Source organism: Drosophila montana, unplaced genomic scaffold (assembly GCF_035044405.1).
Source record: "Drosophila montana isolate Dmon_TW-CO22-7 unplaced genomic scaffold, ASM3504440v1 contig_786_1, whole genome shotgun sequence".
Classification (NCBI taxonomy): domain Eukaryota; kingdom Metazoa; phylum Arthropoda; class Insecta; order Diptera; family Drosophilidae; genus Drosophila; species Drosophila montana.
Window position 1 is genome coordinate 922793 of NW_026999081.1, and position 14874 is coordinate 937666.

General features: G+C 43.2%; 2 protein-coding genes across 5 annotated transcripts in view; one reads left to right on the plus strand and one right to left on the minus strand.

Annotated features, from left to right (window-relative positions):
* The window catches only part of shaker (Potassium voltage-gated channel protein Shaker), a 175296-nt gene that overhangs the window by 146706 nt on the left and 13716 nt on the right, over positions 1-14874 (minus strand). The gene's annotated exons all lie outside the window — the stretch shown is intronic.
* Positions 4120-9073, plus strand: LOC135440000 (uncharacterized). Of its 2 annotated transcripts, none has more exons than XM_064698936.1 (15): positions 4120-5297; positions 5734-5885; positions 5956-6543; positions 6607-6744; positions 6814-6960; positions 7028-7156; positions 7223-7397; positions 7468-7583; positions 7650-7758; positions 7815-7906; positions 7988-8208; positions 8265-8361; positions 8421-8563; positions 8632-8868; positions 8941-9073. In XM_064698936.1, exons 1-15 carry the CDS (start codon positions 4726-4728, stop codon positions 9022-9024), a joined length of 3000 nt encoding a protein of 999 aa, XP_064555006.1. In that variant the 5' UTR covers positions 4120-4725; the 3' UTR covers positions 9025-9073. The 2 variants fall into 2 exon arrangements, with proteins under 2 accessions (XP_064555006.1, XP_064555008.1); XM_064698938.1 differs by having other exon boundaries at positions 5959-6543.

Sequence of the window (14874 nt, forward strand, 5' to 3'; positions counted from 1 at the left end):
CAAACGAACGTAAAGACAGACAGACATGGCCATGCCGTATATACTGAATATTAAAGGATATATCGCTGCTCAGCTGAGCTCTAGCCCTCTATAGATAATCCTAGCAAAAGAGCCCACCGAATTCCCGGGCATTCCATGCCCCATGTAAGCTCTACGAGAGACCTTTAGACCTTTACCTTTACTTTTACCTTTATCAGACTCAACTTTAGTCGAGCACCGAGATGAGCCAAACTAGTTAAATGCTTTAAACTTTCGCATTAGCTTAACGATTCTGTAAAACGTAATGGTCCGAAATTAATTAAAAACTTGACTTGGGTCGTAAAGAACACGACTTGAGAAATGAAAACTGGAGTTCTCGCATTGCATATAAAAAGCGTCTCAAGTGACATTATCAGTTTCATTTCTAGACTTGCCCAGGTGCGTACTGCTACTGCTACTGCTCCTACTGCTGCTGCTGGCATAAAAGTCATAAAAGCCAAGTTGAGAGAGCGCCTGGTGCAGTCGTTAAATCCATTTGTTAATTTCCCTTGCACTCGCATTGCTCATACGCCACATTGTACCGCCAACAAGAAAGTTGGCTTATACTTGGCGGCTCTATCCGCAATGCATTAAGGCCGACAAATTTAGCCCAGTCAATATAGTCGAAACATACATATATCTATTCAGTCCATCCATCGAACCGACTATGCGAACTACCTCAGTTTTGCATAAATCAAATTGGGACTTGTCTTAAATCCATCGCAGGCGGCATATTGTCTGTGATTTCTTAGCTAGACCTAAGGGATTTGCTCAGAAAACAGAATTTCTATATCGATTTATATCGATTGCTTGGAAACGGCTCAAAGTTATCGATTAGCGGAAACAAACTCGTACTGCGCGGTAGCTAGCAGGACCTACGCTCAAGTCTTTAGCTTTTAGAGATTCCAAGATCGTCGCATTCATATATGTACATGGAACGACGGACACACGGATAGACAAACGGGCAGATAAACGGACAGACGGTGGGATAGACGGACAGACAGACGAACGTGGGGATGTACAGACGGACGTTTGGACAGCCGGACATGGCTATTGATGCTGATCAAGAATATATATATACTTTATGGAATCAGAGGCGCACAAAACCAATATATACCCTTTTAACCCATTTTCAATGGATTTATAAAAATATAAAAATACATTCCATGAGCAAAATCTTATGGACATCAGTCTGCTATAGCATATTGCTTCTATAGGAGCTATGATTTTCTGCAATAGCAAAACCACGTTGGAATAAGTGTCTCCCAACATGTTGCAGAGGTCGGCAAGCTGTTTACCTCTTAAGATATTATGTGTAACGAGTAACGAGTTTGAGGGTTGATTCGACCTTTGCACTGCATAGCTGCTGCTCCTTCTAAGACCTTAGCGAATATTACTTTATATAAATCTCTGCCATGCACTCGCTATACGCTCGCGAGGGCATTTAATCTGCGACACGGCAAGGTTATTTGCTTTTATTTCGCTTAAAGCAACTTTTAGGCGAAAGCAACGTCTTGACATTTTGATTTATATTGCTGGAGACTGTTGCCGGCGTGGCTGTTGCTGCTGCTGTTGCTGCTGTGGCTTGTTGCTTGGCATAAGCATAATCGGCTTATTGGCAGTGAATCTAGTCGCAAGCTGATTCTGTTGCCAAATTGCGTCTTAGCAACTGGCAAATTGCTGTTGTTGCTGCTGTTGCTGCTGTTGCTGTTGCTGCTGTTGTTGTTGTTATTAATGCTGCTGTTGCTGTTGCTGCTGCTGTTGTTTATGCTTTTGCTATTGCTACTGCTGTAGCTATTGTTGCTGCTGTTGTTTATGCTTTTGATATTGCTGCTGCTGTAGCTATTGCTGCTGCTGCTGCTGTTGTTGTTGTTATTGATACTGCTGCTGTTGCTGCTGTTGTTGCTGCTGCTGTAGCTATTGTTGCTGCTGCTGCTGTAGCTATTGTTGCTTCTGCTGCTGTTGTTGTTGTTGTCGTTATTGCTGCTGCTGATGCCACTGTTACCTTTGCGCTGTCGTCGCCTTTGTCCTGCTGCTTAGCTGTCTGCTGCCCGATATGAACACTTTGGCCACTCGCTTTAAAAGCGACTAAGAAGCTGCCTCTTATGCTTATGTAACTAAAAACCAAATGAATTGCTGCTGTTGCTGCTGCTGCTATTGTTGCTGCTGCTATTGTTGCTGCTGCTATTGTCGCAGATTTAACGAGCTCGTTCCATCTCATTGACTTTGGCCGTGCTTTCTGTGTGCATCTGAGACTAATGGAAATTGAATTCGCAAACCGATTTGGCCCTGCAAATGCAAATGAAGTGCAAACTACTTACGGCTGCATGGATGAGTGAGGGGGAAGGGGGGGGGGGGTCGGAGGGTGGCAAGCAGAGAGGGGCGGCTGCAGATGAAGGCGGGAATTCCATTCAATTTTGTAAGAGTTCAATTGGGGTTTATTTGGGAAATAAATTGTAAAAACAAATGTAGAAACTCAAAGTGTCAACTGCTGATTATCTTCTACAACGTCTGCTTCTTCTTCTTCTTCTTCTTGCTGGATAAAACAACACGCTCTTAGCTCAAGCACTTCCTCTTCCTCTAAGCAAATCGGAATGCCTGCTTAATGCTTAGTCGGGCGCAAGGATTTCAAGTTCACATTCTATTCTTGAATCTATTATACCCTGTACGCATTGAATGAATGGGTGTAACGGTTTTGTGCAACTGTTCGAAACATGCAGCAAGGCTATAAACCCCAAGAGCTACAAAGCGACATTTTGTCTAGTATTTACCCTATGTGAAGTAGGTGGAAGGGAGTCGTGCCTAATTCCACTAGCAACAGTGAATAATAGGTGAAAACTATTGTATAAGGCTTTAAGAAGTCTGCGTGGCTGAGTTGCCTCAGCGTCAGACTGAGAAACAAGAGGTCGCTAGTTCAAACTCTTTAGCAATTTTGAGTTAAAAAAAAAACAGTTCCGAAAATTAATTGGAAAAATCGTTCTTAGGTAGAATATACATTATCCACGGGCGGAAAATGGGTGGAAATGTAATGTATCAAATTGCAAGGCAATAACTTGAGCCGGACAAGGCTGAATAATAAGTTATAATGGAAAATTTCAATGAAAAATACTATATAAATTATATATGATATAAATAAAAATATGTAATATATAAATTAAATGTTATCATAAATGAATATCAATACATGTACTTGAAGGAAATTGACAGCTGACTGCGAAAAAATCGTTTTTGGGTAAAATTTACATTATCCACGGGCGGAAAATGGGTGGAAAGGTAATCTATAAAATTGCAAGGCAATAACTTGAGCCGGACAAAGCTGAATAATGGCAATTTTCAATGTATGATATCAATAAAAATATATATTATATAAATAAACTGTAATAATGTATATATGTATGTCAATATAAACAAAAGCATGTACTTGAACAAAATCGACAGCTGACTGCAAATACATTAATCTAAAACTCGATAAATACGAGTACTCTTCCGATTGGCGCATTCAAACTTGTTGAGGATATGGCATTATTATGTGAAGAGAACATTTGCCCACTCATCTGTTCGAAAAAATGAGGCGCGAACATGTGCGTCTGCTTCAGCTTCTTGTTCTTCTTCTAGTTGTTGTTTCATGTGTTCAATTGCCGCCGCTGAATGGCACACTTCCCCCGACTGGATGCACTCCGTCGTTGGGCTAGGCAGCAGGACGCATGCGTCTGCCTGGGAAGAGCTAAGGCAAGTGGCAAAGGCTCTGGTCACATTGTTGTGCTCTTTGCCACCGAAAGCTATTGTTGTTGCACGTTGTTTAATTTTTTTAATTGGTCAATTTGATGTGTTCAAATGTTTTTACAAATTTAACAGAATATTTTTTTTTATTATTTATCTATTTATTTAATTTATTTGATTTGACTTGATTTTTTTCTGTTGATTTCTGATTGCTGATTTCTCAGCTGTGCCTGGCAGGCAAACTCTTTGGCTGCCGCTTTCTCTTTGAAGTTGCTCTCTTACAAAAACAAAGCACACACACACACACACACTAACACAGCCGGCGAAAGACGCGCCGCATTGGAAAATTGTCGCACACAAAAGTTTCAGTCGGAAATTAGACGCCAACGCGTTCGGTTTGACTCTTCAAGGCGCGCTCTCTCGCTCTCTGTCTGTCTGTTTCACGCTCTCTCTCTCTCTCACTCACACGCTGACCGCCACAGTGTGGCCAGAAAGTGTGAAAAACTTGTTAAACGCATCGCTTCAAAGCGCTGCAAATCGCATCGCTCCTATATATATATATACACATATATACGTATGTATATAGCCTTAGATTGGGAATTGATGTGTGGCGGAAATTAAATGAAAGCCTCGTGAATTTTGCACTTTGCATTTTACCCCTACTCAAAAGAAAAACTATTGACTTTAGTTGTGTTTCCGTGCGGCCAGTTTCGAAAAAAATAAAACAAGATATCAAGAAAATATTAAAAAAGAAAATAAAGGCTTTCATTAAATACTTAATAATGCGAGGCGATGTGAGCGCTCGGAACTGTAGACAGCTCGTATAAATAGAGCGCCCACTTGAAAGCGCTAAAAATAATAATTATTTTTTGTTTTTTTGTTGTTGTTTCCCATTTGTTATTTGGAGGCGGGCTGCTTGCACTCGTGTGTCTCATAAATCAAAACGGAAACTTTTTAATTGAACTGATCGAACAGGTGCGCGCCAAGATGTTGCTGGCCGTTAATCAGAGTGTGCACAATTCAAAGCGGCGACGCGCCGCGGAAGCGGCAACGGAGGCGGCGGCAACAGCTAGAGCAAATAGCAACGACTCCAGGGAGCTAACTGATTCCACCACACAGCTGGTGGCCAATATGCTGCTGGATGAGACAAACGCCGCAGGGAGTCCCATCGCAAGCACAAGCACAAGCACAAGTCGAAGCACCAGCGCAGGGACGACATCGCTCGCGACCAGGTGCCAGAGCTGCCAGCATCAGCAGCGATTGGTGCGTGAGGGCTGCAAATGCGGCTGCGACTGCATCAACAAGCTGGAGGGTGGCGGTGAGCTGGGCAGCTCCTTGGTGTTGGTCTATATATATTTGGGTGCGCTGACTCTAATGCTGGCCACGTTGTCCATACTGTTCTATACGTATAGCCAGGCGGGCGAGGAGTCGGCCACCATGGCCATGCATGGTCAGAGTGCCTTTCGGAACCAGTTCCAAGATGAACTGATGCGTTCGGAGCATGTGCTGCGCTCCATGATAGCGCAGATCATGGAAAGGGATTATCCGCAGGAGGCGAGGTGAGCTTTTTATTCTTCTCCCAGTTCAAGTTCAATAAAAACTCTGGTTTAGTTCCACATGTAACTTGTTCGTTAGACAAAATGTCCGTGCTAGCTTCAGTCTTAATTTGCATTGCGATTCAGAACTGGGTTCAAATTCCAGTTCCAGTTCTTATTATATTGTGTTCGCATAGCTCCAGCTTGATTCATTTGACATTGTAGCTCTTGATTTGAAGTGTTCTTTAATCCAAGCTCCAGTTGTATATTTCTCATAAATCTTGATAGCACTTCAAATAACATTTAATTTTAAGGCTCAGAGTTGATTTTTCGGTTCCAATTCCATCATAAACTATTTATGAACTAGTTCAATTCAAGCTGCGAATGCAATTAAATTCCTTTGCACCTCACCTCACCAGTTCCAGCTCCAGAACCGCTCTCAGTTCATTTTACTTTACAGTCCACTCCAGACACATTACAGTCCAACAACGGCGCAGCCGAGCAGCGTTGTCCGGAACGAGCGCAAGCTGAACAACAACTTCCTGACCCATTTGCCAAGTGGAAAGCGCGTCCGCAGAGATATCGCCTCGTCGTCGCCGGCCTCCATGCACGGCAAGTGTGGTAGCAGACACGGAACTAGTTCAGCTGCAGCGAACTTGAAGATATGTTATTCTAATTGCAGCAGATCCATTGATCGAGTTCTTCAATCCGAATCATCGCAAGGCCCTGGAGGAGCAGGACACGGAGATACGCAAGCGCACGGGCTTGAAGGGCGCCGCGCCGGGCGGTGATGATTGGATCTATTTGAATACGTATTGCCGTGTGCCGGAGAAGATAATTACCGGCTTTTGCAAGGGCACACAGGATTATTGCCCGCCAGCGCCTGTCGGGCCAATGGGCCCGATTGGACCCAAGGGACCAACCGGTAATCCCGGCCTGCCGGGCATACCCGGTCCCAAGGGCAATCGCGGCGATGTCGGCTTGCCGGGCGCACCGGGCGTCGACGGTGTGGGCCAACAGGGCGCAACGGGTCCTCGCGGCCCCAAGGGCGATCCAGGCGGCGTCGGGCGTGCTGGCTTGGATGGGCGAGACGGTGTGCCCGGTGAGCCAGGACTCGATGGGGTGCCGGGACGTGCGGGCGCCGATGGCAAAAACGGGCTGCCCGGACGCGATGGCAAGGATGGCCTAAACGGTAAGGACGGCAAGGATGGCATGTCCATAACGGGCCCCAAGGGTGCACAAGGTCCGCCCGGTGAAAGAGGCCTAAAGGGTGAGTCGAATTTATAAAGCTGCCAAACAGCCTCAAGACCATTTCGAGCTTGCCCAAGCACAGGCATTGCTGGGCCACGCGGACGACCTGGCAAGCCGGGCACCAATGGCATACCCGGCGTACCGGGCATCAACACCTGGAAGATGCAGTACCCCAATGGCAGCGCCTCCCACGATCTGCTCATACCGCCCTCCATAACAGGTGAGTGAACCGAGCAAGTCTTGCCCAGAGCTGAGCTAAGCCTTCATCGCATCGCATCGCATCGCACAGATCTGAAGGCGCCCAACTATCGGCGCAACGTCATCGTCGAGGAGGGTAAGACGCTCAACATGAGCTGCTCGGCGACAGGCAATCCCCAGCCGCAGGTGGAATGGCGGCGCGAAGATGGACGCACCATCAATGTGAATGGCATCGAGCGTGAGTGGCAAATGGAAACAGACTATATCCACAATGAAACTGGTAAACATTGCTTGTCCCTCCACAGTCAGCTCGATCAGTGGCCAGTTCATCAGGTTCACGAACATCACGCGCCATCAGATGGCGGCCTATACGTGCCATGCGAACAATGGCATCGCGCCCGTTGCCAATGCCACGTTCCTGGTGGAGGTGCACTGTGAGTACGCCAAAATGTAGTATGCCAATAGGTTGGGCAATCGGCTTCGGTTTCTATCAATTCCAGTTGCGCCCATGATATCTGTGTACCGGCAAATGATCTATGCGGAATACCAGAGCAGCGCCACATTGGAATGCCAGGTGGAGGCCTTCCCGGAGGCCATACGCTACTGGGAGCGCGCCTACGATGGCAAGATTCTCGATCCAAGTGATAAGTATCGCATTGAATCTTATCCAGATGGGTGAGTATCGATTCTGACCTATCCTAACCCCCCCCCCCCTCCACTCAATTAATGAACTGCTCTGCCACAGATTCAAGACCTCGATGCGCCTGACCATCAGCAATTTGCGCAAGGATGACTTCGGCTACTATCACTGTGTGGCACGGAATGAGCTGAATGCGACCATGGTCAACTTTGAGATAGCACGTAAGTTTTGGCCTAGATCTAAGCTAACTATAATTGATTATTGACAGCACTCTTCCGGTACTATAGCCCAGGATCCGAATAGTGAGACGCCCTATGTGGGCAACAATGTCAAGGTCTATGGACAGCGACCGCCCGAAAGTGAATGCCCCGTTTGTGATCAGTGTCCAGATCCCAGGTGAGCTCTGCCCACTAGCTAAATCCATCGAGCTAACTTAATTCCAATTCCTTTAGCTTGTATCAATGCAAGGATTCCATACTCAACAACTTCGAGATACAGCCGACGGGCAATCGCAGCTATCCGGGCCTGCCCAAGCGTGCGAAGAGTGAGTTTTCAATATATACATATACAATTATATAGCCGCATATCCTGCATATCTTCTGCATATCTCCTGCTACTCCTGCAGCCTGCTATCTGTATGCGGTGGGTAAGCCCGTGTTCCACAAGGTTGTCAATGAGAAATTTGGTTCATGGCTGCGCGATGCGGCGCCTAGAGAATCGGATCGAGAGAAGACGTTTGTGACCAATGAGAATGATGCCTACAATCTGTTCGAGTTCTCCACGCGCATACAGTACCGCATGAACAGTGTGCCCAGGCACAAGTATGAAATATCCGAGGGTTTTCAGGTGCGTTAACTCAACTCCGAAGCACACACATAACCTTAAAGTGCGGCTATTTCCAGGGCAATGCGCATGTGGTATATAATGGTTCGTTCTACTATCAGCAGAAGAACTCCGATTTGGTTGTCAAGCTGGATTTGACGACCTCCAAGAAGATAAGTGAGTACCAGCTACAGAAATACTATTTATAATTAGATCCTAAACACTTTGCAATACAGGCATACAGCTGCCCTATGCGGGAGTCGCTGCTGGCAATCGGCTGTACGCAACGGATTATAATTTTATGGACTTTAATGTGGATGAGGTCGGCCTCTGGGTCATATACAGCACACACGACTCCAACAATACGCTGGTAGCTAAGGTGACTCGTAAAGAAATCGTATCAAATCAAATACTTGCTTCAACTTGGATTTATCTATGCGATTTTAGCTGGATGCCGAGACCCTTAGAATGCAGTACAATTTCAATATAACGCTCGATCACAAGCAATTTGGCGAAATGTTCATTGTCTGCGGCAATTTGTATGCCATCGACTCGGGCACCGATAAAAATACCCAAATACGCTACGTGGTCGATCTCTACAAAGGCAAACTGCTCAACGCAAATCTACCCTTCTCCAATCCCTTCAGCTATACGACTACAGTCGGCTACAATCCCCTAACTGTGGTACGTACATACTCTCCCGTAACTCTATTCCGCATTCATTTCAAGCACCTTCCTTCCTTGCCATCCTTTCAGGAACTCTACTCTTGGGACAAGGGCAATGCACTCACATATCCTATACGCTACAATGAGCATCGTCTGGTTACCGATAATATTTAAGTCAAATGTTTAACAAAATAAATGCTAAATTGTTCTCTTTTTTTTTTTACCACACACTTGTCATATATGTCTATTAAATAGCTGGCTTGATAAAATATTTGGTATGCAGCTGCGAAGGTGTTTAAGACATATAACAAATTGCATCACATGTGCAATGACAGTCACCAAAATCGATTTCAAAAAAGTCTATTTCTTTTTTCGCACGGGCTTGATCTAAAATAAATTACAGTATATGGTATGAAGTCCAAGCAGCTGAAGGCATTGCCATAATGCAGCAAGAATATCCTAATTATAATTAAAGCATTTTTGGGTAGAAAAATGCAGGAATGTATTATAATAGCTGAGAGCTTCAGTTGCTAGTGGACGACTTGGAAATTTCCCCTTAACCAATTGCTGTCTTTCTTGGACATATATATAAATAGGCCCAGCTTCTTCTTTTTCTATATATAGGAAATCCGTTCCTGAATAACTTCGGTGTTTGTTGTCCGATCTCAATTCAATTTTCAGAGCCAACCAAAGCCCAAGGCTCTCCCATCAAAATGGGGGAGTAGAGGCTGAGATATCTAAAAGGTGTCTTGCTTAGTATACACCAAAGGAGAAGCAACCGGACAAATTTGGTAATTTAACGATTTCTATCGATAACATGGAACCCGTGATTATTTACATTTGTTCTGAAAGCAACTTGTTCGGCGCGTGTCTAGCGTTTCTCGCGTCCACAGGTCAGACAAATAGATGGGCTCGTCTGCTGAGACAGATCTAGACATTTGCTTGATGGGGTCGAGGAAGGCTCCTTCAGCTTGTTACACGCCTTTGCATCAAGTTATTATTTTCCCTTTTACACTATTAAATAGGTTCAGGGTATAAAAATGCCCTACGCCTGTTAAGTGGAGACTTATAAATTGAAAAAATGACTGGGGAAAGTCAGTTTCTAAATTCGAAAATGTGAACAAAGTTTTGTTTAGCCAACAATACTTCACATTTCGCTCTGCGCCCTTTTGTTTTAGAGTATATATATAGCATAGAAATGTGTTACAATGCATCTCGTATTTAATTTTCATACCTTCACATATTTACCTGTAACACATGCTCAAATAATAATATCAAGGATTGCATTTCTCATAAGCAACTCGTTATTGTAGAATCAGTGAAATAATATATTGTAATGCGCGCGATCTGATCAACTGCGAGGTGCGAAATGTTAATTTGTGACAACAGACAAACAAAAGCAGACAGAAATCACAGCTTAACAAACACAAACAAATGTCTCAGTTGACAATAATGCGACTCGGTCGACACAATCAATCAAAACCGAGCACTCACATCGTTGCGATAATCATAACTCAAGACAGGGTAGGTTAAGTAAAACAACAAAGTGGCAGGTTCTGAGAGTTCCCACGAGTTCTAAGTATATAGAGAGACAATTATTCTGGAATTGTAGCAGTAATATATCAAATATATCTTTAGAAGAGTTCGATATCTTAGCGGCTTTTCTTAACTTTCTTGAAGCATCAATAATAATTCCCTTGAATAAATTTTGATTTTAGATAAGTATATTTTAGGCAACACAAGTGAGGCTATCAACCAAAATTCTAGTAGTCCTGCAGGAAAGAAAGCTCTCTCTCATAATATACATCGGTCTAATTAGAATATTATGTTATCCGAAATTCTACGAACTCTCAACCCAACAAGGGCGGGTTGAGCATGGCGAATATATGATATATGTTCCAAAATTAGGTCAGAAACATTTAATTAGCTTACCCTATTCGGATTGGCTATCTTATATACTTATCGAAATCTGTGGAACAGACTATAAACAAAAAAGCATTCATTCATAAAAATCTGTTCAGTTTTGCCCAAGTTATGGGCCTTTAGTAGGGACTGAAGACTGGAGACGGAGGAAATTTACAAGTCGAAATTTTTGGAATTTTTTGCTTGATTTTTGACGGAAAAGTGAACTTCCCTACAATATTTCTTTTATGTTTTTTTCAAACTAAATTTAACATCAATAATCAAGGTGATGTAAATAAAATTTAAAAATTCTAAAAATAATTGTTTTTCCAAAAGAACAATTTTCTAAAAATGTAAAGTCCAAAACACTTAATTTTCCCATATATATTTTTGTCGTTTGTCGTTATGGTAGCTCGAATTTAAATAGGGGTCTTTAGTACGGACTGTAGACTATAAAAGGTCAAAATTTCCAAGTAATAGAAAAATGTAATTTTAAAATAAAAATATAAGAAATTTACAAGAAATTAAGTGTCCAAAAAACGTTATTTTCCACTATGCATAGTTTTTGATGCAGGTTGAACTTAGGAGGCAAACCATGAACAAAATGCACTCTTTCATTAAAATTATATGTGTTATCCAAGTTATGCAAGCATAAAGTTTGGTATGGACATTTACTGAGGACTGAGAGCTGGGAAATATCAAAACTTTTCCATTTTGGCTTAATTTTTACCCGATTAATGGACCCTCACTCAGAATTTTTTGAAAATTTCAAGGCCAAAAAAATGTTTGTGTTTTATGTCTTAAATGAGTTTAAGTCAAAATGTCTTGAGTAGAAATATTAAAAAAATAATAAAGTTGTATAACTGTCAAGTGGAATATCACACGAAAATTCGCGAACCTTCGTAAGCTCGAAAGGTCTTGTGCTGTTAAAAGTTGTGTGCCAGTTGTATAAGTATTAATGGATATCTTGGATGTCAAAACATGCGATAATTATGTTGAAGCTTTTCAGTATTGAAATAACCGACGCGATCTACAGCTGCCTTCCAGGCCTGCGAAGTGTACACAGCATGAATTTTTATAATAAAATTCAAGCGCTGTTGCAAATCTTGTTAAGTAGATGTTCCTGCTGCTAGGAACAATAACTGTAATGCTGATAGTTTTTGCTGAACTTTTCTCAACTAGATTTAGCAATTCCAGCTGACCTTAATGAGCTGAACGAAGCGATTGCCGCCTGGCTGCAGCCGGCGGCGCAGCCCGGGCCACCCATTGACTGAAACGTCTGCAATTAGCTGCAATAATGTTGACATTATCCTCGTCTGCTTCATCAATTATGGCTGCACAACCTACCCCCCCCCCCCCCCACCTTTCCCAACTTCGCCAACTCACCCCTTTCTAAACCAAGCCACGCCCTGCTGCTACCTCCTGCTGCAGCAACAAGTTCAGTTCCTGCAGCTGCGGCAACATTCAAAAGGCAGCCAGCGGAAACTGTGCGAGATTGCAAGCCGAGTGTGCAGAGGCGTAGCTAAAAAGGGGCTGGAAAAAGGGTTTACTGGGTGGGGGGGGGGGGTCTATTAGGTGAGGGGCTGTCGCAATTTGCAAGCGGCAATTGTCGCACAGCTGCGCCCTGCAGTCCTCAGTTGTTAGCCTCGGCTCAAAGCAGGCAAAGGCACACACGACTCACCGACTGACTGACTGACTGACTGATGGACTGACTGTCACTGCTCGGCGTCGAGCGCATTTCATGGCAACTGTCACCCACACCGACTTACCACGCCAGAAACACGCCCCCACCCCTGCCGCCCACCGGTGAGTCTACTCTCATTGATTGCTTTGTGCTTTTGTGCCGAGCCAAAAATTGACATTGCATCCGTGCCCCTCCTGGCCCTGGGCAACTCTTGCCAACAACATTTTGCCACATTTCAATTCCGTTTTACATGTGCCTCATGTGCGTGCCGCATACATTTCGGCTGCAGCCTCCGATTGTGTTGAATGTCTCACAATTTCCATTTTTCGTTCCTTACTGAAATTGCAATAAGCCAACCCCCCACCCCCCTTGCGACCAGCAAATGTGTTTGCCTTTGTAATTGCGTGCGCAATTCCGCAACTGCCTTTACCCATTGGAGTTTCACATGATTTTCGCATTTTCCGAAGCCTTTTCGGTAATCAGCGAGACAAGCAGCTGACGGAATTGATTAGAAGTTCATCGAATTACGAATTCCGGAATTCCTTCGACGAATGCCGATGCTTTAAGGCCATAATTTGATTGTAATCGAAGTTCGTTGCATTTCCCTTATTTGGATCCGCATTAAATTAAATTGATTTCAACATGAAATTCCCCAAATGATTCGGTAAGCTCCAGGAAGTTGAGGGGATTAATAAATTTCACATTCTAAGAGCTTGCTCCTGGTATGAATATAATCCAGTTGACGCAAGGCCTACACTTCGACCCATCAGATGTGCCCCCTGCTTGGAGTTTACTCCTCGGCTGCCAAAGCTAACTATCTCCCTAGTGTTAAATTCAATTATCTGGGACGGTTTGCCCAGGGCTGCATACCGTAAAGGAATAGGTTAAATGAGGATGGAATAAAATATATAACTTCCAAAGCTTAAGAGCTAAATTGACTAATTTGCAATGAAAACTTCTAAAAACCTTCTGTAAAGATCGATAAAATACAGGTAAGAGTGCTCTAGTCGGGAGTGTCCGACTAGGGGATACCCTGAAACTGCTTCTACTAAGCCCGCGTTTTTCTTGGCATTAACTTGCCTACGCATGCCTTGGAGGTAGCTATAAAATGAAAGATACTTGCTCTCCGTATATACTATTCTAAAAGCTACATGTCAAATTTGGTGACTCTAGCTCTTAAAATCTAAGAGATCGGCTCAAGAAACAGAATTTCGACATCGATTCTTATCGACTGCTCGAAGAAATCGATATTTCTAAATCAATTTGTCTGATAACCTATTTAAAATCTTATTAGACTGTGAACGAATATTACAAAGTCGGTTGCAACAACATTCATAGTTTTGTTTTTATATATGTATATATTGCTTTTGTGATAATGCATAAGGCAAAAGGAGACATCCACAAGCACAGAAGGTATATATACAATTTTGATCAGCCCTAACACCGTGCCGTATTCATCTGTCTCTTCGATGTTCGAGAACGTCGATTTCAGGTACTACGAAAACTAGCGCCTCCTGTTGCAGATAACTTTTGAGGAAATCGATAAAAATCGATATAAAATTTCTGCTTTCTAAGCATAACTCGAAGCTCAGAAGAGCTAGAGACGCCAAATTTGCTATATAGACTCTTGCATAGCATACACTTCTAAGAATACCTCCCGACATTTACCCCATTATAAAAATCGGACTATAAGAACCGAGGTTAATCAGGAGCGCATTTCTTATATATAGTGTGGCGATAAAGTGAAAAGAAACACAGCCGATGTCTGTGAGGCTTTGGTTATGAATGTAAAAAAGCAAGCAAGAATGTTTGTAGAAACAGCTGAGTTGGCGAGTTGAAGCCTTGCGTTATCCCAGTCGGGCTTTTTCTCACTCGATTTACTCAGATCGACTTCCATTTCTCTACCTTTCTTGTCTGCTGCACATTTTGAAGAACGCTTTCTGACTATTTTATTGAGCCTGCAAAATGTCGAGCTCGACTGCAGCTAAGTTCTACCGCAGATGCGATTTGCATAAAATCGTAAATAGAATTTGAGTCTATCAAAATAATTAAAAGTGATTTGTCCAGGACAAGTTGGATTTTCAAATTTTAAATATAGGATTGTTTGAGTGACATTTTAAATGCTCGTTTTCCTGCTGCCAACTTAATCAATTAACGGTCTTTCAATTAGCGACTAATTAAGCGCCATCGGTCGACCATTTTGGCTTAATTGAATTAGCATTTGCAGTGTGGCCGTTCGTGTGTGTGAGTGTGCACGTATTTTGATTTATGCAGTTTTAAAAATATCACGAAAATCTGGCCAAATGCCAAGGAAAACAGCTTGACTAGCTTCCGCTCCCTCTACACATGCAGTCCATTAAATTGAAGCTCGTTTCAAGTCATTTTTCATATATATATATATAAATTTCATTTAGCCGGCGGGAGGAGCGCACTGCTGC

What these genes read in the sequence shown, in the direction of transcription:
- LOC135440000 (XM_064698936.1), top strand. Translation starts at nt 4,726, where the DNA reads ATGTTGCTGGCCGTTAATCAGAGTGTGCACAATTCAAAGCGGCGACGC. An exon ending in GTCGCCGGCCTCCATGCACG is followed by an intron (nt 5,886 to 5,955) that starts GCAAGTGTGGTA and finishes TTCTAATTGCAG; the next exon opens with CAGATCCATTGATCGAGTTC. An exon ending in ATTGAATCTTATCCAGATGG is followed by an intron (nt 7,398 to 7,467) that starts GTGAGTATCGAT and finishes GCTCTGCCACAG; the next exon opens with ATTCAAGACCTCGATGCGCC.